Source organism: Neopelma chrysocephalum, unplaced genomic scaffold (assembly GCF_003984885.1).
Source record: "Neopelma chrysocephalum unplaced genomic scaffold, ASM398488v2 Primary Assembly neopelma1_24, whole genome shotgun sequence".
NCBI classification, from domain to species: domain Eukaryota; kingdom Metazoa; phylum Chordata; class Aves; order Passeriformes; family Pipridae; genus Neopelma; species Neopelma chrysocephalum.
The window spans coordinates 33,944,937-33,963,242 of record NW_020897693.1 but is presented as its reverse complement, the minus strand read 5'-3'; the positions used below and the strand labels follow the sequence as shown (position 1 = coordinate 33,963,242).

General features: G+C 51.1%; 1 protein-coding gene across 1 annotated transcript; it reads right to left on the bottom strand.

Moving 5' to 3' along the window:
- Positions 1–204: 204 nt before the first annotated feature.
- Positions 205–17,777, bottom strand: JDP2 (Jun dimerization protein 2). The gene is made up of 4 exons (XM_027671922.1): positions 17,750–17,777; positions 6,733–6,956; positions 2,097–2,201; positions 205–1,263 (listed from the first exon to the last, which is right to left on the bottom strand). The coding sequence occupies exons 2-4, from the start codon at positions 6,931–6,933 to the stop codon at positions 1,078–1,080; spliced, it is 492 nt and encodes a 163-aa protein (XP_027527723.1). The 5' UTR covers positions 6,934–6,956; positions 17,750–17,777; the 3' UTR covers positions 205–1,077.
- Positions 17,778–18,306: the final 529 nt, after the last annotated feature.

Sequence of the window (18,306 nt, the reverse complement as noted above, 5' to 3'; positions counted from 1 at the left end):
AAGGCTCCCAGCTTCTCTAGGGTGAATTCTCCCAGCCCACAAGTACTAACACAATCACCAAAAACAGCTCTGGGACCTGCTCCACCATGCCACTCAGCCAGGAATGCACCCAGTATGTTCAGCCCTGGCACATGCTGCCACAGTGCCGAGATCCGCCCAGAGCCCACCGTGGCCTGACCCAGACAGAGCTACGGGAGGACAGCATACGCAAACGTAACATTTACTGAGAGATACAGAACTGAATATTATGAAGGACATACATGGATGGAGAGGGTAGCGACACCACTGCAGAGGGCAGCTTGGACCCCCTTCCCAGCATGCCAGGAAAGGAGCTGGATGCTACCAGACAAGTGACAGAATGGAGATAACTGCGGCATATGTGTTTGTATCAAACAGACCATCATAACATACATTTCTATGGGATCACATCGAGTGATTATATAAATCCTTATAGAGATTGCTGTATAAAAACTTTGTAAAAAATACTTTAAAAAAGTGTAAAAATGTGCATTCAAAAGCACGGCCGACACGGACAGCTGGGCTGTAAACATTATACTGAGTGTGCTTGTGAGGGGCGCCTGCGCCACCAAGCCCCGACAGGCCTGCCCACCGGACGGGGCTGCATCAAGTGTTTGTGGTTCTTGGGTTTGGGTTTCCTGCTGGAGCATGCTCCAGGAGCAGCAGCAGCCTCTGGGCAGGGTGCCAGTGGGCACCGTGCAGCTGCCACTCCTCTGCCTGCCACCCCTGCTACCCACGGGGTGTGTGGTCCTTGCAGGACATGTGGCATCGTGGGTCCCCAGGGCTGTGAGCAGGCTGGAGGGCTGTGATGAGGTATCACAGGGAGGTTGCCCTCACTAGTGCCACTAGCCCTGCTCCCAGGTTCAGCCTCAGAGTACATGGTTGGCAGGTTCCTGATCTTCTCTGTTCCCATATTTGGTTCATAGTTCCCAAGGAAGCCCACTGGGTCCTCACTGGGTCTGCACCAGGTCTGGGTGCACAGTTCTTCATACAGTACATATATTAGAGACCCTGAAACACCCTGCGCCACTGTCTCCTCCTCCTGGCCCAGTGCCACCTTCACTTCTTTTCTAGCTGCTCCAGCAGCGGGTTAGCTTCGCTCTCGGGAGTCTTGATGCTGTCTGTCCGCACGATGCAGGTGGGACGGTGCCGATTTAGCATCAGGATCAGCTGCTGCCTCTCCTGTTTCAGCTCTTCTATCTGGGCCTTCAGTTCAGCATTCATGAGCTCTAGTCGCTCAGACTCCTAGCAGGACAGGAACACAACCACATGTGACTTTACTCCAGCGGGACGAGATACAAGGAGAAACAATTTGGCCAACAGGCCACCTCTGGTCAGTGCTGCCCCTCAGCCCTTTCAGCATGGGAGCAGACTGAAGACCTGCCAAGGCACCAGGTCCCTCCAGGCAGTTCATCCCCAGCCCTGCTGCCTTGTGCTACCTAGTGCCACTGCAGGGAAATACACAGCCACTGTCTGGGGCAGGTCTCTGCTGCACCACAGCAAAACCTCTGCCTGACTGCTTTCCATCGTCTGGAAGGGTGCTTGGGAACAAACCTATGTTTAAATTTTCACCCCCTGCATCTGCAAGGACCTGCCCTTGTGAAATGACTCCTTGTCCTCCACTGTATCATTTGCCCATGTTTCACCACTCCTTGCAGAAAAACAGCAAGGTGCTGTGATGATTTTTCTGCTTTGGAGTCAGGGGTGAGTGGGCATCTGGCTCTGAACAGGAAAACCTTCAGGAATTCAGGCAAGGGGCCAGCACAGTGCCAGTCCATCCTGTGCCACACTCATGTGGGTGCTCCTGCTCCAGCACTGAGGCAGGAACACTGTCATCCCTTCCCCACCACAAGCCCAGAGCCCTACTCCAGCCCTGGCACTACAGGTAAGCTCTCCCTTGGCATATACATGGCCACCACCTTCAGAGCCTCATGAAAAGTGGGGGCCTGTATGTTCCCAGAAAGGGGCACAGGAGCAAGGGGAGGCTGAGGGGCAGTTCAGGAAGCAATGTTGCCTACAACTGCGGCACCTTCCTACAGAGGTCCCTGCTGTGCCCTGGGACAGATTGGGGCACCCACCCGCTGCAGGAACTCCGTCCTCTCCTTCTTCTTGTTACGACATCGTGCTGCTGCTACTTTGTTTTTCTCCCGACGCCTTTTCCTCCTCTCCTCTTCCTCATCCAGCTGCAACGAGACAGAGAAACCCAGGTCAGAGCCAGCAGATGTGGGTTGGGGCAGGAGGTAGGAGTGTGCACCTGGCAGCCATCCATGTCATTGGCCTCCAGTGACGTGATCTAATCCTCACCAGGAACCAGGTGTGCTGCTGCTACAGCCTTTAACTCCACTTTGTGGGGACACAGAGAGGGAGACCAGTGCGGCATCCACACCTGAGGGCCTGGCTGGTAGGGGACTGACAACCCTTCACAGGGCTTCTCCCTGCCTGAGAAAGGGCAGAGAAGAGGAGAATAGAGCCCCTTCCCACAAAGATGAGCACTGTTTGTCACACAGACATCTATAGGCACAGCTCTGTGAGCACAGTCATTCAAAGCATCACACAAGCAGCCAAGGTTAAGAGGTAGAAAAACCTGAAAGATCTGCCAGCTGGGCCTGGCTGTTCCCCCCATTCCAATGCCTGGGACTGGTCTGCTGCAGCTTCAGTGCTGGCTGAGTCACAGGGCAACCATGGTAAAGTGAGGACAGGTCCTGCATCCCCTGTGAGGACACAGCAGTCCTGCACTGTTTGCCATGTGCTCTCTGACACAAACTACACAGGCCAGGCCAATAAGCCCTATGGGTTGGAAACCCATAATCAAAGTATTTAGGGATATTTCCTACAAAGCCTGTGTAAATGGCCTATGGCATGCTTACCACCAAGAACCCAAGCCAGCTCCTTCAAGAAAAATCTGAGTGCTGGAAAGCCCTGTGAAGTCAGCATCCAGGTTACACTTGGATGGATAGAGATGAAAAGGTCCTCAGTGCCTTCATCCAATTTGGCCTGGGACTCTGAAATTGGAGATGTCAGACTGAACTGCCTCACTCCTATTGACTGATACCTGATGGCCTTCAGATCTATCCACATGTAGGTGCACCAATAGTTCCTGCTGGTAATGAAAGCTGCAGGTTCCATCATCCACAGTAAACTGCGCACAGTGCTAACATTCACCAAGTCCAAAACCCAGTAAGCAAAACATCTCAATGTGATGTGTAAGGACTGGATGAAACATGGACTCAGCAAAGTTAAGGTGAAGGGGTACCTCAAGTAAGCTGCATATCTGATATGCAGCATGTGGCATGCTTTAGAAGGCAATGTCCAAGTTTTATAGCACAAATAGATTTTGTATCTTCTCTACCTTATTTCCCAAGCATTATACCAAAGTTGCTATTTTAGCTGGGGCTAAAATATTAAGCAAAGTCAGCACAAGCTATACACAGACTTCCATAATGCCAGGCTGACACCATTCCTTTGCCAGGACAGTGTCATGGGACACCATGTACCACCTTAGGAGAACTAGGATGGGAACTGCACTGATACCCCAAGTCCAGTCAGAAATGGATAGCTCACACTATAACCACATAACTCAGATGTGACAGGTGACAGCAGAAATTATCGGAAGGGCTCTAACTCCATGCTCTGCTGCCAGCTCTTAAAAAACTTTCTCCCAGAGTTTAAGAGGAGATGGACATCAGGGTAGCCACGATCCCCCTCTGCACATTTAACAACCACTCATCTCCCCCTAAGACAGCTTCTTGGTCTTTTAGTTCAAGGATTATTGGGAGGGTACAGAGAGGGAACATGTGCTCACAGCTGCAAAGCTCAAGAAGCACCCCCAAACTTTGCTGAAAAGTACATCTTGGGTTGTAACAGGAACTGGAAGACCAAACAGCAACTGTGCAAGCCCTGGGAACTGCCTGACATATTTCCATGTCCCATTGCTCCATTCAACAAGAATCACAGAATAAGTGACTGTCCCTGTCCCCTTCAGCTTCCCTCCACCCTGCAGAGGGCCCAGCTGTGAGGGGTGTGTCCTTAAGATGGAGTGCAGATGCTCAAGGAAGTTGGCTCAGCACAGATAGCGGCCGTTTGAACTCTTGGCTCTGCTTTTTGACCACAGCTCCTGTAACTTCATAAAACCATGAAGGTTTGGGTTGGGAGGGACCATAAATATCACCTCATTCCAACCCCCCTGCCATGGGCAGGGACACCTTCCAGTAGAGCAAGTTGCTGAAAGCCTCACCCAGCCTGGTCTTGAACACTTCCAGGGATGGGGAATCCACAACTTCTCGGGGCAGAGAAGCTCTCTCTTCTTCAAGGAAACAGGTTTCCTCCTGTCTGCTTCTGCTTGATTTCAGTTCAGAAAGGTGACATGGCCCTGGTGCTGGGGGTTAGGACTCTACTCAGAGGCACAAGGGCCAGTGATGGTATATCACCAAATATTATGTCTCAGCAGTTGATCTCCAGGGAATCCCTGTGGGAGGTGTAGGTGTAGGGATGCCTCCTGAATTGCTTCAGTCAGCAGCCTCAGAGATCGAGGTGATCATCCGCCTGAGAGGCAGGGCTCTGCCCCAGAGGGAGCACCCTAGACACGTTGCAGTGGTGGAAGAGCCCAGCAGCACCTGTCTACAGCTACCCCAAGAAGAGAGCAGCTTGCCCAGTGAGGCTGTCCATCACCCTGTGGGGAAGCCAGCACCCAATACCCACTGGATGGGTTTTGTGTGCACTCCCAGGCACAAACACCCCAGCGCCAGGAGATGCTGGTGCCCCCAGCAGAGCAGAGAGAGCTGCCTGTGCCCAAGCTTACAGGGAGCAGTCTGCCCTCTCAGGCACCACATAAAGCATGGCATGCCGGTACCCAGTGCTCATGGGCTCCGGCTCCCTGCAATAGGAAAGTAGCTGCAGGCTGCATTGCAAAATTATGTGTGGGCAGCTTCTTGGCTACTCATGGGATAAGCAGCTACTGCTTCATCTCCCTCAGGGTTTTGCTGCAAAGCCTTGCCAAGGGCAGCTCCATTTGCTGTCTTCAACTCCTCAGATTCACAGGCCACGTAGGGGAAGAACCAGCTGCAGGGAAGGCAGTCATGCAGGGGCTGTCAGTGGATTTCCTCTTATCTTTCCTCCACATGGTGTCTCAAAAACTGGCTCAGAGGACACTCAGCACTTTCAGTACCTACTGTGGGGCAGAACTGCCCTGTCCCTGTTAAGCAGATGCCAGTGAGATCACATACCCATGCCCACAAAAAGCAAAAGCAGCTGTTGCAGAGCCAGCTCAGAGGTGCCTGAGATGCCCTAGGAAAGGAGCTGGGCCCAGGAAAACAGCATAGCTACGGACTGCTTCTTTCTTCCCCAACCCATGAAGCAAGGTGGGCATTACAGCCCCATTTGCTGTAGGATACCCAGGCCAAGAGCTTGCAAGAGAATTTGGCTTCAGCTGCAAATCCATGACTGCTTTGTCCATGGAGGGACCAAAGCCACTACCATCCCCCAGGCCCTTACAATGTCCTCCCATGGCACCCTAGCCCAGCTCCTTCCATTGCAGAGCTGCCCAGTCCTTCCCCAGGTGATCTCCAGGTTGCACAAGCTGACTGGACACTCCCTTGGGCACAGAGCAAGGCGATCAGATGGACTTCATCTTACCAGCTCTCCCCACAGGAGTCCACATCAAGGGGCTAAGGGGAAAGAACAGGGACCCTCCCCACAGGTTGGCCTGGCTGCTGCTCTTCTGCCAAAAGAGTTGGGCTAAATCAAATGCCAGCACCATTTGGAGAGTGGGTTGCTCCCTGGAACTGCTATTTTACCCCCTTCAGCTCACAGCTCATCACAGGCAGCTTTTCACATCACTTAGCACCTCCTTGCTCCTGTCTCCAGAGAACACACATCACCCCATCCTCACACAGCATCATCCAAGGTAACCTCACATACAAGCAAATGCACTGTTCAGAAGGGCTGTTTATCAGACCTTCTGAGAACACCCACCATCCTCACCAACGTGGGACCTCTGAACTGGTGGGTTTCCAGCTCCATCTGCAGGCAGTGGGAGGTGGAAACACTCACCACCAATACATAAGACAACCAAGCAAGGAAAACGCTGTGCAAGTGTCTCCCTAGTCCCTTCAGCCTAATTCTGATGTGCCAGCCTGCGGTACCAAGCAGACATCACCCACCTTCCCCATGCTAGGAGACTCAAGGTGAAGCAAGGGCCCACCCCAAGCAGGGGTGCAGGGACAGCCCCCACAGCACAGGCTGAGTCACTGCTGCCACTTTCCACCGCTTGCCCGTGCATGTCATCCCCACTGGAGAGGCAACAGCAGTGCCAGAAGCACCAAGGCCTTGGCTGGCACAGGTGACAGTTTGTGCGACTCCTCCTTTGGGTGCATGCCCCAACCTAGGGACGTGATGGCTGCACCAGACCCCACTCCACAGGCAGGGTTTGAGTTCAGCTGGCTACCAATGGCTGCAGGGGACCAGTCAGGTCTGGGACAACGAGGCCACCACTGCCAGCCAGTGCTGCAGGGACAAAAATTCAGGCAGGTGGAAGAGGCAGCTATGGGAGCAGCTACCAACATGCATGCACATCAAACAGGCAGTGTGACATGCTTATAAAACACACTGCTGGCCACCATGGTAGGACAGAAAAGCACAGGCAGGAGGGAAACCCAGTCAGGTGCAGACAACGACCCTGCAAGGTCACCTGCAGCCAGCAGCCCCCCCAAGACTCACCTCACTTTTCACAGGCTGGGGTCTCTTCCCAAGCTTCACCTCCAGGAAGTGGAGCGGCGAGATCATGGCCCCGATGTTGCGGATGTCGGCACACTTCAGCTCCTCGGCAGTCAGGGCTGTGCCAGGCAGTCCTGTCAAGGGGCCGAGCCCAGGCAGCGCGCCAGCCGTCAGGGACGGGTCGGGGATCTGCCCTGGCATCATAGCAGGGGAAACAGCTTCATAGGCTGGAGGGAGAGCGAGATATCCCATTACAACCCAGCCTCATGACACAGCACAAAACAAATTCATTCTACAGTCCCATCACCTAATGGAGTGAGAACCAGGGAAGGGAGACATCCTTCCCCAGGGATGGCAAAGGCAGAGACTAAGCAAAACCTGCATGACAGAAACCAAAATATATGAATCCTGCTAGGAAGAATAGGCTACTAGGATATAGATCAGGAAGGGAAGAGACAAAGCACCAGAAGAACAGGAGCTGGCTGCAATGACAGTAATGATGCCATGGACTACTGGGTTTTGGCACATCTGGTCAGGGCTGGGACACAGCACAGAAAGACCACAGATAAAACTACAAGATAAAAATCTGCCTCTGTACAAATATCTCCCAGCACAGACATGAGGAAGCAAAGGCTGGAGGGGAAATGGAGCAAGGTGAAAAGACTTCTTCTGTCACGAAAGAAAAACAAAAAGTTGCAGCGTAAGTGTGAACAGGCCCAGGACAAACTTTGGCAAGTTGCTTATGGGCAGAAGAAAGGGAGTTATCAAGAAATATGAAGAACAAGCAGCAAAGAGATAAAGAAATAAAACTACACCTAAAATGGGAAGCTCCCAGAGCTGGAGCTTTTACATCAGTCCAAAAGCAAAGGGAGCAGATGGTTACTGGCTGCAGCACAAGTACATCCCTGCTGTGTAACTGGCCTGGGACACCTACAAGTCACCTATTTACAACATGAGGAGTCAACTTCTGTCTGCACAGCAACCATTTCCCACCCTTCCTCAACTCAACCACATGTCCCAGTGTGTGTGCATTGCTCTCCTTGCTCTGCCCAGTCAGACCAGTCCCAGCACACTACAGGAACCTCCAGACATCCACCCCATCCTGCCCCAGTGCAGGAGGCACTGACACAGGGATGAGGACTAGCAATGTCAGGAGAGATAAACAGGCTAAAGGAGCAAACCCAACCACTGTGCAGCTTCCTGAAATCCCAAGAGCTAGTCACAGGGCAGGATTCAAGGAATAGTTGGGGAAACTCATGGAAGCTCTCATAGCACCAACTGCCAGAATGAGGAGGTGCATTAAATGAAGGATAACATGTACTTGCCCTGCTCTTTCCAGAGCATCCACTCTCAGCTGCTGAGAGACCAGGTTAGAGGTGATACAGACTTTTGGTCCAGGCAGTATAGTTGTGCTAAGCAGACAGACACACACACACACACACACACACACACACACACACACACACACATTGCCAAGCCAGCTGCCACAGTTGCTCAGCACTTGCCATCCTGGGGTGACAAATCTATGTCAGTACCAGACTGAAAACTTGAATAAAGCTGCGTGTGACACAGGACTGCTGGGTCACAGAGTCACCGAACAGTTGAGGTTGGGAGCAACTTCTGGAGATCACCTGGTCCAGCCCCCCTGCTCTAGTGGGGTCAATGGGAGCAGGCTGAAGAGGGTTAATCATGACAAACAGAGAAGTTAAGGATTTCTTGGCTCTGGCACATCTCTTTACTGAGGAGATTATATAACATATTTGTTAGCGTGAAGGAACAGGAGATAAGCAGCAGAAGGGAAGGAAAGACAAGCATACATGTTAGTCAAGGGCAGAGAGGGTAATGCAAGCTCCACAGTTTCCAGCATGTCCTGGAGAGTGCACACAAGCTTCAATGAGCTGTGAGCTGTCATACAGTCTAACCTGCCACCAAAGAGGTCCAGGTGTCAGCATGAGACATCCCCTGGCAGAATTTGCTCTGCTGTGACCAACAGGACTTGAGAAAGAGCACGGAAAAGCAAATGCAGCAAGATAGAGATCATGAAGTGGCAAGCAGGAATCAAGCCCTCTGCTCCAGTCACCCTTTAGGAGACCAGAAAGTGGAGTGCCAGGAGCCCTGCTGTGGGGAGAGGAAGCTGGGCCCAGGGACTGTGATCTGCACAAGATCATTAAAGCATGAAAAGGAGAAGACAGGAAAGTGAGACAAGTAACTTCTGAAGTGAAATGATGCTACTTGATGAAATGGACTCCTGCCCATTTGGTGACAGAAAAAAAAAAGAGAAAATACTTGGTAATGATACCTGACCTCAGAAAAGACTATAAGTCAACTCCTTGAGATTGCAAGGACCTAAACTGATCCAAAGTATTCGTTCTTCCACAGTGATTTCTAAACCAGACAGTTGTAATTCCACATCAGCAGTAGTTGCCTTGTACGCTGTCTGGAGGTGCCGATGCATCAGGGCTCCGAAGCTGCGCACTACCTCCCTCCCCCTTCCTTTCAGGCCTACACATGACTAGGATGCTTCACCTGTCCAGAAACCAGCACCATCATACCCTTAGGCTGCCCTCCAGACAGAAGAATGCAAGTTATTTGGGGACTGTGCCTGAATCCCTACCATGTTCCTCAGAGACTGCCCCTCTCCAGCAGAAAAGCTGAGAGGTAAGGTGGCATGGCAAAGGGTAAGTGACCCCAGAGGCTCTTCCCAGGACACATTGCCACAGGACACAGTTGTTGTGGCATTAAATTAAGTCTACCATTTTGGGATAGCTGCAAACACTGCAGACCTAGCCATTTCTCAGATGCTGCCACCAAGGCAACATGCTGTGGCACCGAGGAAGACACCTGCCAACAGCAACACACCCTGGGCCAGCCGCTGCATGACCCTCACCAGCAATCCCATAGATGTCCATACACAGTTTGAACACCTTGAGTTTAAGCAAAAATTTAAAAAATAAAATTAAACTAAAAAAATCTGAAATCTCTATCCTGCAAATACCATGTGAGCTGCCATGGCACAAACTTTTTTGGGGCCTTAACCCACCCTTTCACAGGCTTCAGGCTGGGAATTGACTTGAGCCCAGCACTGGATAATGAAATCCATTCTGGACTTGGGGGACCTAGTTTTAATTTATTCATAGAATATGCTGAGTTGGAAGGTACCCATCAGGATCATAGAGTCCAACTCCTGGCCCTGCACAGGACAATCCAAGAGTCACACCATGTGCCCAAAAGCATTGTCCAAACACTTCTTGAACTCTGGCAGGCTTGGTGCTGTGACCACTTCCCTGGGAAGCCTGTTCCAGTAACAAATCACCCTCTGAGTGAAGAACCTTTTCCTAATATCTAACTTAAACCTCAGCTTCGTGCCATTTCCTAGAGTCCTGTCACTGGTCACAAGAGTAAAGAGATCAGTGTCTGCCCCTCTGCTTCCCCTTGGGAGGAAGTTGTAGACTGCAATGGGATCTCCCCTGTCTCCTCTTCTCCAGGCTGAACAAACCAACTGACCTCAGTAGCTCCTCATAAGGCTTCCCCTCAAGGCCCTTTACCATCCTTTTGGCCCTCCTTTGGACGCTCTCTAATAGTTTTATGTCTTTTTTATATTGTAGGGCTCAAAACTGCACACAGGACTCAAGGTGAAGCTGCACCACTGCAGAGTAGAGCAAGACAATCACCTCCTTTGATGGGCTGGCAATGCTGTGCTTAACTGTCATCACAACATGCAGCTGACAGCACCCAGGCTGGACAGTACAGGTTCTCAGCCAGACTGAATGCAGAATCACTGCAATTTATGAAATAAGGAGCAAGGAGAAATCTGTTTTCCAGACTGTGGCACAATCTGGCCACTGAGTATCCTCCCCTCTGCACTCCTGAGCCGGGGGCAGCTCCCTGGGGACAACTGGCTATTTGAGGAAACAGTTTCCTGTGGCACATCTTTTCCTTTTACGTCTTTGATCTGGTAGCTTAATATGCCTTGAAAGAGCCTCTGTACCAGTGTAACATATGGCACAGGTCAGAGTGAAGGAGCTGGCCCAGTATCCAGTATGCTCTAAAAATGTATCCTGGATACAGGGACTGCACTGCTAAAGCCCACATTATACCTGCATCAGTGTAAACTAAATCTAAAGCTGATCAAACAAAAGTGCCAGAAGTCACCTGAGAACATATACTCGCACATTAAGATAAGCTGAGAACTAGGTGGAAAGGGGAAAAAGTGACTTCTACAAACAAGATGTTGCTCAGGGGTCAAGAAGCTCAGAAGCACATTGAGAACTCCCAAGAGACAAGTGCTTGGAGAGGAATGTAACACCATTCCCAGCAGGGCTATAACCACGGACATAAGAAAGGAACGAAGAGAGATGTCATCCCTCTCTGCAGAGCAGGGGTGCAGTAACAGATCATCCTGCCCAGTTCTTGATGGCCCTCAGCCCCAGGCATTGTCACTCCCTGCTGATTGGAGGGACTCTCTTGTTCCACTCCTCTTCCTCATGTAAGCACAGCTTTTTTTCATCCCAAGTACCAGATACTTTCACATTTTTTTCTGGTTAGTTCAATCATGTAAAAAAACCCCAGGGCATGGAATTCTCTTTAATACTTCAGTCTTCTTCCTGAGGCCGTTACTCTGGCAGACAGGGACATGTCTACCTATAGCTCTAGTATATTTCTACCACATTCACCTGGTAGGGCAGAAATAACTTTGAAGTTCAAGATCTGAGTTTACCTTTAAATTGCAGTTTTTCAATACCACATCTTGCTGGATGGGGTGAATATGGCTGGTGCCTTGCCAATTCATAATTCCTTTCTAGATATTCCCTTGCAGTGTTTGTTATTTCTAAGGCACATGAACCAACTCATCTCTGTATTCCTTCACTTTCTAACACAGTGCTTTAGCTAGGATTGTTATTAGATTTTTTTCTTTTCAGAACTGACTCATAACACAGCCTTTTTTCCTCAATGCCAGGCAGTCTTTCAATGTCTCCTTACATGAGCTTGGAAGTGTCATGTCTCCAGCAAAACCTAGTTTTCTGCTGTCCTACAGTTGAACCACACAATTCCTGCATTGTATCAGCTATGCTTTTTCACATAACGAAGCCAACAGCAAAACACCAAGGGCAAAGAGAATGTGCAGTCTTACATACAACCCTGGGATCTGCATGACACCAGCTGCTTAAGTTTACATTCACCGTAGCTATGCTCCAATACTATTCATCAAGATGCTCCAGAGTGAATTAGGAGACAGAGAAGCCTTTCTTACAACTTCAGCTTAATGATGAGCATCTTATCTTATTCAATGCTCTCTTCAGCAACTATCTTTGCAGCAAAAATCTGGTCAACACTTGAGTTCATGGGTCAAAATTCAGTTTGTATATCCTCAGCTTGGACTCTACGCTCCCTTTGTTCTGGTTAAAATGCTGTAATGCAAGACTTGACCTCTTGCCGAAATGTCTGTAAACCCTCCTAACTAATGCAGTAACTTTTGCATCCTTGCTTTGGCACTGTTCTTCTTGTGTTCTCAGTCAACTCAGTCATTTTATCAGCAGTCTCATCCCCAAAGAGCTGACAACGGTACAGCTTCCTTTGCTCACCTTGGTTTTGCTGCATCTTTCCTACCAGTGTCAACTGTTTCTGTGCTTTGTCCCCCAATTTTGTCCTTATGGTCAGCAGTCTGTGACACTGACTGATTTAATATTTCTTAAAAGCAGCACACATTACTTAGTTTTTCTCCTATTGCTGGAGTCTGTTATCTTCTGGAGCCCACGACTTAGAGGGAAGAAGCTTTATGAAGTTGGTACTGTCCCGTAGAGTTGCTCAGCTTCCTCAGTGACACTGTCCCCATATGCCCTCCTATTCTTTCTCCTGCAGTTCTAATCTTCATATGCTTGGGTGCTTTTTTGTGTTTTTTTTTTTTCTTCCCATACTGATTTTGTTGCTGCTTTTTCAGAGGACTCTTTGTTTGGTTTTTGGTTTGTTTTTCTTTTTTTAAAGAAGCTGATGTTTGCACAGCAGTTACGGCATAAATCTAACATGCATAGGCATAATTCACATAACCCAGTATCCCTGGGGGCCTGTACTCTGGTTGCTAGCCTGTATTCACACCCCTCCTGCCACCTCCTCACTACTATTCTTACCCACAGACTAAAACCGGCACAGGAATGCCTACCTGTGTTGAAATCCTACGTTCATTTCCTTGTGCAGAGACTGTCTCAGTTTGTATCCACTGTTCTCCCACGACTATCCTATGCATCCTCACTTATCCAGAGGTGCTGTTCGTTTCTGTGCAAACCCAGTGCAGGTGCTACTGTTGCATCAACAGCATCATCCTGTAGAGAGGACTATGACATCCCAAAACAGCCACATTTCAATTTAAACTGCCATTACTGAGTTATCGCTGGTGTCAGTTTCCTTGGCAAGAGTGAGGGCTATTTGCAAATTTATTTACAATTTTGCTGTCTATAATATAATCACAGTTTCTTACAACATAAGCTGACATCTGCAGTGGTTGATCCAAGTACCCTTCTGATGCTCAGAGAGCCAGTCTAGCACCTAATATTCTCAGCCAGTAGATTCTGACATTCTGTATATACCAGCATGTTTCTCTTTTCCCCATGTTAAGCACTGCACTAAGGCACAGTCTGTCCTACTAGCTCTCCTCTGTGCTGCCTGCAGAACCAAGGCCGTGCTTGCCTGCTATTCTCTCACTCCAGGCTCGACCTGGGCGCCTACTATTACTTGTCAGCTGCCACACATCAGAGCACTGCCAAAGTCTGCAAGCCAACATACAAGCAACCTTTGATCTCTTCATCAGTGTGTTAGCACCTAATATACTATCACCATTTGTATGTCCTTGGAACATTTAAGCCACAGCAACTAGCCTTTATATGCTCCTGACCAATAGGCAACAACAATTCTGCAGTGGAGATAGAAGCAGTGCTACAATCCATGAGAAGCAACTTCTGGTTCCTTAGATTCTACTACAGCTTTATTGCCATTTTTAAACTTTTTTTTAGCTCTTGGCTATCAAATTAACTCAGCCTGTGTGTCATACATTGATCTTTCTAGTTCCTCCAGTTAGCAGAAGGATGATTTATATGAAAGCCCTTTCCTGACATACCCAATTTCTCATGCCCCAACAATGTACCTTCCTAAACAAAGACAGGGCAGTTGGCTACAACTCCTTCTCTGAATCACTGAGCCACTTGCTTTTTTCCATCTGGACTCTTCTGTCCGAGGAGACTGCAAGGTGTTGAGTGTCACTGTAGCCTACAGACCTTCTTCCATCTCAAGGTTCAGGTCCCAGTGAGCACCAAATTAAGCATGACCAAGTTGAAGGAAGAAAGACTCCATACTCCCAGTGCCACAAGTACCTAGCCATGCAATTATGGCTTTCCTCTGTTGTCTAAAATGTGATACTCTCCCATTCCCACACAACTGCTATCTGCTTTAGATGCATCTAGTTTGGAGCAGCACCTTAGAACAGGTCATCTCTCTCCTGTCTAGCTTCTTCTGGACTGCACTGTTAAAAGCAGTAACATGAAGGGCCAGTGCCAAGGGGCATATTGCTCAATGTCAAAGTTCTTTGCCAACCATCAGAACACAGCAGCAGACAAGCCCTTTGGGGGTAGCCAGTCTTTTTAGATACCCATGCAGTAGTGCTGGTAAACATGAACCTTACCAACAGCCACTGTGTATTCATTCATTCATTTGCTGAACCAGTTGTTGCAAGGGAACCCACCACCTGTAGCATACTAAAGAGCTGTAGTGACACCTGCTGGGATAAAAATGTGCATGCTCTCTCTTTACCAAGGACCTAACATTACTGTTTAATGCCATCAGGGAAATTGCCCTTTATTTAAAGGCCAGTTAAAGGCACGATCATTGCACAGCCTATCAAGTGAACCAGGGTGGAGCACACCACCTCAGTATGCCAGACACTGTAGTTACCTCACTATCTCCACACTCCCATTCCAAGAGGGAGAGACAGCTCCTACAACCCAGGTTCTGGATTTGCAAGACCAAAGATGCATCTGTGCCCTTCCCACAGACACCTCTGGCTGCCACCCTTGCTGTTCCCTTCCTCCCTCAGGCAACCTCATGTGGTGGGAGAAGAGTTGCAGTGTTTGTGAACACCCGCTCATGCAACATCCCACCTCCCAGTTCATAGAGTGGAGTGGGGGGCCACAATGCTAAAGAGAGGAAGGAGCTGTGAAGAACTGTACCTCAGGAGTTGGAATTCTAAACCCATTTCATGAGTGGGAACATTCTGGCTCGGTCCTGCACATCTAGCTGGCAGGAGGAACATCCAAGTCATTCACAGACAGAAAGCTATGAAAAGCTTTCTAAAAACAGGAATGCAGAGAGCCTTGCTGCCCTTCCTCCTCTCCTCCATTAGGGAAGCTCACAGCTCCCTACACTGTGCACATGGGGCAGCCCAGAGCAGACAGCCTCTCTTTGGCAGAAATGCTGTTTTGCAGCCCCCCATCCAACTGAGTACCACCATTAGGTCCCCACACCTGCCTGTCTAATGCTTTACCTTCTTACCCTTTTTATGAGGAAGGGGGATGGTGGTTCTCCAGTCCTCAACTTTAGAATAACCCTCCTTTGCCACTAGCAAAGCGGTCAGCTCACAGTCCTTCTTTCTCCCTGAGCATTTTCCTCCATATCTTCACAGGGTAGTAAAAAGCTCTAGTTTTGCTGCTCCAACCACTGCAATGCAGCAATTGACTTGCAAGCAACCTGTGACAGCAGGGTTGTGTACAGCACCTACCATAGCAAGGCTCCTCTATTGCAATAACTGAAAAAAAAATTGCCATTGATTATCACATTATCTCAATCAATTGAGATTGCAATTAATTATTTGGGGTTGCACCACCATAGGATGGCAGTACGGAGCAGAAAGGTAAAAGTTATCCTATTTCTACCTGAAACAGGTCAAAGGGCTTTGAGGAGGAAGGAATATCCTGGTCTGAGAAAGGCTGCAGCTCAGACATTGAGGTTAACAATTGACTTGTTGAAATTCCCCAGGACCTTCCATAACCACATGTGGTCGGGGCTAGAATCTGCCTCAAGAAGACAACCCTACTCCAGCACAGAGCTCTGCCCCAGGGGACAAGGATGGCATCAGAGATGAAAGGCTAAAAACTCTTCAGAATTATGCCCTGAATGCTAGGGTCATCCACAAAGACCTCTAATCCATATAAAGACCAGCTCTGGCTAGTTTGCAACAGCCCTGCTCAGCTGAGAGGCCCGTATGGACCTTCAGCTCCCTGGCTGCATGTTAAAATAGCCTGTGATGTTTGGAGTGATACTTTGGGCAGTCCAAGCAACTAAGAAATGCAACCAAAACCAGATGGCATCAGGTTTGCTGTGCCCCCTCCATGCTGCACTGGTACTGCAGGACACATGTTTGCTGGCAAGGAGTCCATGCCGCTCACCATGGCTCTGCCTCCTTTGCTCTTGGGGCCAGGCCCACCACAAAAAGCCCACTGCAGTGAAAAGAGCCTCTTAACAGCTTCACACTCAAGACACTGCATGCTGCCAAGTACCTGGCCCAGGCAATGCAGCTGAAGTAGCAAACACTAGCACAGGGAAGGAGACCACAAAGCAGATGCTCAGCGCTGCCTGTGCTTGAGCAGCCTAGTTGGAGGAGAGGGAAGGAGGAGACAAGAGGTGTGAGGGAGTATTTACTCTTCCTTGGCAAGGAATAGAGCACAAAGACCTTTGCATCCTGTAAGGAGGGAAATGCTCAACTGTGAAGATGCAGGAAAAGCATCCATAGGTGTCTCTCCAAGGAGACAGAAGCAGCAACCTGCACACTAACTCAGCAGATTTTGTTCATCCCCCAGACCCCAGGAACAACCAATTGCTGCATGACACAGGGATGGTATGGATAGCAGCTCCTGCACCCACACACTCAGCCCCCAGATGGGTAGGTTTTTGCTTTTTTAAAATCACTAGGAGTCATACTAAGAATCTGAACTCCAAAGACTGGTATTCCCAGATGCCCCCACACAAGCATTCACCAACAAATTCCCAGTACAGACTCTGGCAAGAGCCTCCAGATAGAGTTTTTCATGCAAATTTTCCTCAAAACTAGCTAAAAAATCCTGGTCTGAGCTGCAGAAGCATTTGTTTCTGCTGAGCTCTTGGAGTCCAAACACACACACACACTCACAGTTTGGCAGTGGTTGTGTTCCAGGGCTGGTAATGCAAGCCATGGAGCAGGCTGCCAAGACAAGCAAGAGAACGAGCCAGGCCCCGTTTCATTGGCCACCATACACTGCATATGGCCCTGGAACCAGCCAGCAGAGTGTTCTCACCCTCCTTGAAGGCATAGGAGACCCTGTGTTTTCAAATACACCTCCACAGGGCCTTCATTAAAGGAAAATGGAAACATAATGTAGCTCTTGCTCCCTTGGTATTTCTCCCTTTCCCCCAATTTGCTCTCAAACCTATTTCCCTTCCATGGAAAAAGAAAAGTGCCTCCTGGAGCAGACCGTGCAAAAGAATGCAACTTCCATTCAACTCCATGCCTGACTGCTAAAGCGGACTTGGGACCGCGCGGTGGGGGCATCTCCAGGGCCCCTTTCCTTCCCGGGGCCCCGCGGGCTGGGGGCACGGCTCAGCGACAACCCGCCTCCCCGGCACGGACCGCCGGCCGCGGGGCGTCCGCGCTCCTCACCTGCGCGCCCGGCCGGCAGGTGAAGCGGAGGCGAGGCGGGCGCCCGAAAGCCGGGGGAGGCCGCCCCGCAGCTGATCAGTGCGGGGGCAGCAGCGCTGCTCTGAGCCGCCCATGCGGCTGTGCGCACCCCCGCGGAGGGTGTCCGCGCACCTCCGCGGTGCGCCCGACTGCCCGGAGGGCAGAACCCTGCCCGCTGCCGCGAGATGCCGGGATGCTCCTGCGGGTGCCCTCCGCCCCAGCCCCTGTCGCCGCTGCCCGCCACCCCCGCGGAGCCCCGCGCCGCCGCCCGCCCCCTGCCGCAATCTCGGCCCGCCCGGCGAGCCCCCCGCCCGCGCTCACACCCACCGTGCAGGGGGACCGGGCTGCCGGGGTGGCCGCGGGGCCCGGCCGCAGGGGCCGGGTGCGGGCTGCGGTCTCAGCCCCGCTGCCTACGCCGCCCGGCTGCGCGGCGCTGCCCCGACCCCCGGGTGCCGGTGCCGATGTCGGTGCCGGCAGCCGCCGGGGCGCCTTGGCCCGCCGCCGCCGCCGCCCCCCGCCGCCCCGGTGCGCGCCTCCCGCAGGCTGTGGCAGGCGGCGGGGTGGGTTGCATCAGCCCCGGTTATATAGCGGCCCCGGGCTGCGGGGAGGGGTCGGGAATGCGGAACCGGCCGGGCTGCCAGCGCCACACGTCAGGGAGGGCGGGGGAGCGAGGCCGCGGGGCGGGGAGTGCCGCGCAGGGGTGGGACCAGCCGGGACACCCCGACATCCCGTACCTCGGCATCCCGCACCCTGCACCCCATGGCGCGGCGTCCCGCACCTCGCGGCCCGGCATCTCCGCATCCTGCACCCTGGGACTCCGCACCCGCCACCCCTCGGCACCCCAGTGCCCTTGCAGGCGGCAACTCCAGCATGCTCCGGCACCC